The sequence below is a fragment of the Nannospalax galili genome, unplaced genomic scaffold, assembly GCF_000622305.1.
Source record: "Nannospalax galili isolate Female #2095 unplaced genomic scaffold, S.galili_v1.0 scaffold598, whole genome shotgun sequence".
NCBI classification, from domain to species: domain Eukaryota; kingdom Metazoa; phylum Chordata; class Mammalia; order Rodentia; family Spalacidae; genus Nannospalax; species Nannospalax galili.
The window spans coordinates 1,839,133-1,846,771 of NW_008342423.1; the positions used below are offsets into that span (position 1 = coordinate 1,839,133).

Sequence of the window (7,639 nt, forward strand, 5' to 3'; positions counted from 1 at the left end):
TATTTAAATCAAACACCCCCACACATACTGAAAGTACCATTACATTCCAGAATAATCAAAATCAAAAGTGTGTTTACTCTTGGGGAAAAATAAGGGTGCTAGAATTAGAGAATTAGAGTCCTCAATTGTAGCTATTTTTTTTTTTTTCTTGAGACAGGGTCATGTATTGTAGATTGGCCTCAAATTCATTATATGCTATGACCTTGAATTTCTGGTTCTGCAGCCTCCACCTCCCACATGACAGGATTAAAGGTGTATGCTACCATGCCGAGTTTATGTAATGGTCAGGATGGAACCCAGGGCTTCATGAAGGCTAGTCAAGCAGCCTACCATCGACAGAGTGACATCATCAAGCCCTATTTTATGACCTTAAGAAAAAAGATGGCATGTTGTGTCCACCAAACTGCCTTCAGTATTTATGTTCATGCCTCTGTTTGGTGCTGCTCTCAGCTTTGCTCGGAGAAGCTTCTGTTTGCAGTGGGCAGTGAGTGATTAATGCAGAGATTCATAACTGGTCAAAATGCTGAGAAAAGGGCTGTGGAGTGCCCAACCCCAACTGCGGTATCCATGTCACTCCCTTCCAAGGCTCAAGAAACATCTTGGAAGAGGGGTCGAAAAAAAGTGCAAGAGTCAGAGGAAGGGGGACAGTGTGTACTCTTGAACGCTGAGAAGCTGTGAACACCTGCAGAAGATTAGACCCATCAACGTACTGTCAAGGAATATGGAGGGACTTGCAAAGACATCTCTCCCTGAGGAGCTACTGGAAGTTAATGGTTGCTTGGTGAGACTGGAGACATTTTCTCCAGTTGTGTAACCTTACTTGTGAGTTGCTCGTGCTTTGTAATAGCTCCTTACCCACATTCATGTAAGCACCCTAATTAAACTTACTGGGTCTCAAAAAAAAAAAAAAAAAAAGCATGACAGTAGAATGGAGAACAGTTGGGAAAGGAAGGGGATCAGCAGGAGTAGGGAGATAAGGGTGGGGGATTGTTGGGGAACCCTGCTGTTAGGGTTGCAGTTTCTCCGTGTCCGGATAGCCCTGAGGGGCTCGGCGCCAAATGGAAAAACTCCCCTTTTCAGCAGGGGGCCTCCTGCTCTCTTCCTGGTTCACCTTGAAGTGCTGCCAACCACGGATGCCTGACCTTATCTGAAAACATGGCCTTTAGCATAGTTACCTGAAGTAAAAACTACCGGCAGATTTTTTTCTATATGATAATCAGGCACTGTCTGACAGTCTGGAAGACAGAAGCCCACTGCCACATGTAAATAAAGCATACTATGAGCACCTATCAACTGAGGCTTTTGCTACTGCCTCCACACTATAAATTCTCTAGTTTTCCCACTAATAAACGGAGCTGTTTTCACTGTGTCTGTGTTCTTACTGCCTGGAGCTGTGTCATTGCTGTTTCACTGTGCCTGGGACCAGCCTGTGATCAGTTTCCCCAGAAGAGCTGTCTTCCGTCAGTGCCCACTGGCCGTTCTGACCCCGTTTGCCACTTCTGCTCTCCCTGCCCTCGTGGACCGGTGGCCAACGATCCACGAGCAAAGGGAGAGCCTCCCGCAGCTGGCCCAAGCCTCCCGCAGCTGGCCCGCCAAGCCGCCCTGCAGGGGATGGGGTAAATATGATCCAAATATATACATGTATGAAAATGTTATGAGACCCATTATTATGAGTAATTAATATATGCTAATAATATAATCATTAAAAATAAAACCCCAAAAGCAACCATACTGAGCCAAACATAGTAGCACATGCCTGTCATCTCAGCACTTGGACGGTGTAAGCAAGAGGCTCTGTAGCTCAAGGTCAGCCTCATCTTTGTAGTGAGGTGGAGACCAGCCTAGGCTACATAGGGAGTTCTAGGCCACCCAGGACTATATGAAGTGACCCCACAAAAAGAAAAAGGAAGAAAAAGAAGCAAAGGCTCATAACATCAATATAACATGGCCACCACATTTTCAGCTGTACCACTCTGCCTCTTGGGGGTCTTTAGCCAAACCCATCATCAGCAGTCACTTAGAACATAACTAAACTAAGAGAACAATCAACCACGTTCACACTGACTCTCACAGATACATAAATACATCATCACATTTCCAAACATGCTTTTAGTCCTTACCTATCATTCTGAATTTTCTTCATTGTCTCCAGGGTCATTACTGCCTGCTTCATAGGCTTTTTAAAGATAAAGTCCTGCTGACCTCCTTGTTTGACTTCTTTAGATGACAAAGGAGCAGATGTTTTCCGTGAACCTGGGACTACTGAAGGTTTTTCTTGGCTGATTTTCTAACAATAAATAATGTTAAGAGAGAGTGTTTAGCTGGATGTGGTGGCGTACACCTTAATCCTAGTACTCAGGAGGCAGAGGCAGGCAGATCTCTGTGAGTTCAAGGGCAGCTTGGTCTACATAGCGAGTTCAGGCCAGCTGGGGCTAGAGGAAGGCCCTGTCTCAAAAAGACAAAGAGAGAGAGAGAGAGAGAGAGAGAGAGAGGGGTATTTGAGGGGGGAGAATGGGGGGTTTAAAAGTGAAGAGACAACACTCTAAGAGGCTTTGTCTATTTTTCAGCCTAATTTTCTCCCATTTCCATTCCATACTCCAAGAAAATGACTTTTCTTCAGCTCCATCAAACCACATGACTTACTGTTTTTCATCTTTCTGCCTTCACACAACATTCTCTCTTGGATCCAGCCCCTACTTATCACTGGGTAAACTCTTAAGACTCAGGCCAATGGTGAAATCTGGGGTGGAGGGTAGCCCAGTAGTAGAATACATCCTTAGTATGTCCAAGGTCTTAGATTCAGTCCCCAGCAACACAGAAACTGAAAAGGGTAAGGTAGGATGGCTCATACTTTTAATCCCAACACTTTGGGAGGGGGAGGCCAGGAGGATCAGGAGTTCAAGGTCATCCCTGGCAACATAGTAAGTTTGAGACCAGCCAGGACTAGGTGAGGCCCAGTCTCAAAACAACCACCACCACCTCAGAGGCAAACAACAAAAAAATTAAACCCAAATGAACAAAAATTCATTTATTTGTGGAAAACCTTTATTGTAGGTATTTACCATATTATAATTATAAAATAGCAGTATCAGATCATGGGTTTTATGACCGAAGAGATGGTGTCTTAGAGACATCAGTTCAGTTCAGATTCATATTTTCTTGTTTCTTTTCCCTTCCTTTCCTTTCTCCCTCCCTCCCTCCCTCCCTCCGTCCCCGCCTTCCTTCCTGTACCAGCCATCAGAGGTCCTTCTGCATGTGCACGTTAGACACTGACCTATATCTCCAGGCTACTTTTTCAATTTTTTCAGTCTCAAATTCTTTTTGGATCAAAATTGGATACTACATAAATATGGTCATCTTTACAGCATCATTGTTTAGCACAATGCCTGAAATCCATTAGCGACTCAAACGCTCAATAAATATATAGATCTGAAATAGAAGCAGAGCATGGTAGCATGCATCTGTGGTCTTAGGTACTAGGGATGCTGAATGGGAAGACTCATTGGACGGGACAACATTGTGAAAAAAACTAAGCAACAAACAATTTTTTAAAACTATTAAAAAGGAGAATTATACCAAAAGGCAAAAGTTCTTATCAGATTTAATAATGTAGATCTTGAGGGTCGTGTCGAAAAAAACAAAATATTTTTCCGAACTAAATTCAAATATTGAGGAACCATAGGCCTTGCATGTGTCTTCTAACTGACAGTTCTTATTTTATCTATGGCAAACACCTGTGCTGTTGACGGTGATCATGGACAGTGAAGCCAGGCTTCCATATCTGAATCCTGTCTCTGTCTCTTACTAAACCATATTGACCATAGGTAACTATTTACCACTTCTGTGCCTTCATTTTCTCATTATCACTATCTCTGTCTTTATGCTTGGACATCTGCAGAAGGAATCAAATATGCACCACAGCCTGTTACTATTTACTACAAATAAATATGAATTCTTAGAAGAGAACTTTAGGAAACTAGCCAACTGTTCTAGTCCAGTCACTAAAAATGTTTTTATATAGCCCACACTACATGTAAAGTCAAGTATTAGACCCCAAGGGAAAAGATAAGAAAAACAGTATTTTCTGCAAGGCAGCTGTTTCCAAATTTTAGTTAAATCATTCTGACTTCTGGTAAAACTGGATACATTAATATATTTCATATTCTATTTCATAATACTAATAAATTAAAATTTATCTTGAGATGGCCTTAACTGGAAAAGTGGCTATAAGAAACGTTAGGGGCTGGTGAGATGGCTCGGTGGGTAAATGTGCTTGCCACCAAAACTGACAACTGGAGTTTGATCCCTGGGACCTATAAGCTAGAAGGAGAGCAACAACTCCTGCCAGTTGTCATCTGACTTCCACACACACACACACACACACACACACACACACACACCACAGCATGTGTGCACACACTAATGCAATAAAAATAAAAATAAATAAATTTGTTATTTTTGTGAGGCAGGGTCTCCCTGTAGCCCCAGCTGACCTGGAACTCACTGTGTAGACCAGGCTGGCCTTGAACTCACATCACAGAGTGAGTTAATCAAAGGTGCCTGCCTCTGATTAAAGGCATGCACCACTGCACTGGGAGGGATAAATGTAAAATTTAAAAGTTCAAGATAACGCTAGATCATTATGTTAAATGAAATCAGCCAGACTAAGACAAATCCCACATGTGTTCTCTCAGGGGTGAAATCTGCATGTAACATGTACACATAAACATTAAAGTAGAAGGAACTATGTGGGAGGAGAAGGGACTCTAAAGGGAGCGGGAGGCGGAACAAGAAAGGGTAAGCATGGGAAAGAAAGGGAAGCATCTCTCTCATATGGAAACCAGATTAAAGTCTCACATGACAGGAAAGGTGACCTGGGGAAGGAAAGGGACAAAGGGAAGGAAAAGAGAAAGGGTCTAAAGGGGCAAACTGTGAGCAAAGTCCAATGATAGAAATATATAAAAATGAGAGAGAGACAGACAGAGAGACACAGAGAGAGACAGAGAGAGAGACAGAAAGAGACAGAGAGACAGAGAGACAGAGAGAGACACAGAGAGTGAGAGAGACAGAGAGACAGAGAGACAGAGAGAAAGAGAGACAGAGACAGAGAGACAGAGAGAGAGAGAGAGAGAGAGAGAGAGAGAGAGTGGAGTCTCAATGTCCCCTTCAAGAACCTGTCCCCAATGGCCAACTTCCTCCCACTAGGCTCCATCCCTAAAGTTTCCGTCGTCTCCCAGTAGTATCACAGATAGGGGATCAATTGAGACAGGGAGAGACAGAGAGACAGAAAAAGAGAGAGACAGAGAGGCAGAAAGACAGAGAGACAGAGAGAGACAGAGAGACAGAGACAGAGACAGAGAGACAGGATTCCGCGTGTCCAAGCAGCTGAAGGACAGCAGAGAAGCATTAAAGAGAGAGGGATTTAGAGGGAAGGTCAAGGATACTTCCAGTGACTAAAACTCTGTTGGGGCTTGGAGAGATAGCTCAGCAGTTAAGAGTTCTTGCTGTTCTTGCAGAGGACCTGGGTTTATTTCCCAGCACCCACATGGCAACTAACAACCATCTGAAACTCCAGTTCCAGGGGATCCAACCCCTTCTTCTGGCTTCTGTGGGCACTGCACACATGGTACACCTATACATATGCAGACAAAACACTCACATAAAATTAAAAACAAAAGAATTGTAAGCCTTGTAGGGCAATGGCATATTAGAATTTGTGTGTTAGAACAATTTTCATACAAAGTAAAACATCAAAAATTTTAAGATATTCAAACTTTTTATTTCCTTATTCTTGATTTCTTTGACAGGGTCTCACTGTGTAGCCCTGGCTGGCCTGAAGCTTACAGTGATCCCTCTGCCTCTGCCTTGCTAGTCCCTGAGATTACAAGCATGCATCACCAAGGCATGGTTCACATTCAAAATTTTCTTTTTTTTTTTTGGTCTTTTTGAGGCAGGGTCTCCCTGTAGTCCCAGCTGTCCTGGAACTCACTATGTAGACCAGGCTGGCCTTGAACTCATAGAGGTCCACCTGCCTCTACCTCGGAGTGCTGGGATTAAAGGCATGTGCCACCACACCCAGCTCTGATTCACAATTTTTTTTTTTTTGTCTTTTTGAGGCAGGGTCTCCCTGTAGCCCCAGCTGTCCTGGAACTCACTATGTAGACCAGGCTGGCCTTGAACTCACAGAGATCCGCCTGCCTCTGCCTCCCAAGTGCTGGGACTACAGGCGTGTGCCATCACGCCTGGCCACAATTTTTTAAAATACATGGAACTGGGGGCTGGAGAGATGACTCAGTGGTTAAGAGCGCTGGCTGCTCTTGCAGAGGACCCAGTTTCAATTCCCAGCACCCACATGGCTGCCAACAACCCAGTTCCAGGGGATCCGACACCCTTTCCTGGCCTCCACAGGCACTGCATGGCATGGGTACACTTAACATACATGTAGGCAAAACACTTATACACATAAAATAAAAAAATAAAATAAAATATATGAAACTGCTACATACAGTGGCTGAAGGCTATAATACCAGACCTTGGGAGATAGAGGCAAAAGGATCAGGAGTTCAAAATCATCCTCTGTTACATAGTAAGTTTCATGCTAGCCTGGGTTACATTGTTTCAAACAAATATAAAGAGTATAGAACAGGCTGGGCATACTGGTACAGGCCTTTAATCCCAGCATCCAGGAGGCAGAGGCAGGTAGATCTCTGTGAGTTTGAGGCTAGCCTGGTCTACATAGCAAGTTCCTGGCCAGCTGGGACTACAGTGAGACCCTGTCTCAAACACACACACACACACACACACACACACACACACACACACACACACACAAAGTATAGAACAAATTTACATTGAGAATGAGGCTTAAGCTGCTATGAATGAATACAACAGTGCAAATTTTATTATTATACTACTATAAAATCATGAGAAGGAGAGGTTAGAGAGACTGTTCAGTGGTTAAGGGCATGTATTGCTCTTGCAAAAGATCCAAGTTCAATTTCTAGCACCTGTGTCAGGCAGCTCACAACATCCAGCTCCAGGAGGATTGGATACCTCAGGCCTCATGGGTACCTACACTCATACACAAATAATACCATACACAGAAACACACACACATATACATAACTAAAAATAATAACTCTTAGCTGGGTGTGGTACACAGCTTTAATCCCAGCACTTGAGAGTGAGTTTGAGGCCAGCCAAGACTATATAGTGAGACCTTTTCTCACAATAACAGTGATAATAATAACACTTTTTAGTCTTTTTGAGGCAGGTCTTCCTGTAGCCCCAGCTGTCCTGGAACTCACTATGTAGACCAGGCTGGCTTCCTGGAACTCACTATGTAGACCAGGCTGGCTTTGAACTCACAGAGATTTGCCTGCCTCTGCCTCCCGAGCTTCTTGAGGCTGTTTTGTTACTGTTACTTTGTTAGTGGTCTTCTGTAAAAAATTCTCAGAAAACTCCACATACCATTAACTTTGTTCTAGAAAATTAATTTTTATTTTTTATGTATTAGTGTTTTGCCTGCATGTATGTGCACAACATGTGTACTTGGTACCTAGAGAGGGCATCAGATCTCCTGGAACTAGAGTTAAGGATGGTTGTTAACCACTGTGCAGGTGCTGGGAACTGTGCCTGA

The 7,639-nt window shown here is 43.5% G+C and overlaps 1 protein-coding gene and 1 long non-coding RNA gene across 3 annotated transcripts in view; one reads left to right on the top strand and one right to left on the bottom strand.

Annotated features, from left to right (window-relative positions):
• The window catches only part of Iqcg (IQ motif containing G), a 47,956-nt gene that overhangs the window by 35,815 nt on the left and 4,502 nt on the right, over nt 1-7,639 (bottom strand). For both annotated transcript variants that reach the window (XM_017799497.2, XM_017799496.2), the window contains exon 4: nt 2,121-2,287. In XM_017799497.2, coding sequence (XP_017654986.1) covers nt 2,121-2,287 — 167 coding nt within the window. The remainder of the gene's footprint in view (nt 1-2,120; nt 2,288-7,639) is intronic.
• LOC115071327 overlaps nt 4,086-7,639 on the top strand; it is a 14,723-nt gene continuing 11,169 nt past the window's right edge. Inside the window, exon 1 of the long non-coding RNA XR_003850415.1 lies at nt 4,086-4,097. This is a non-coding gene — a long non-coding RNA (uncharacterized LOC115071327). The remainder of the gene's footprint in view (nt 4,098-7,639) is intronic.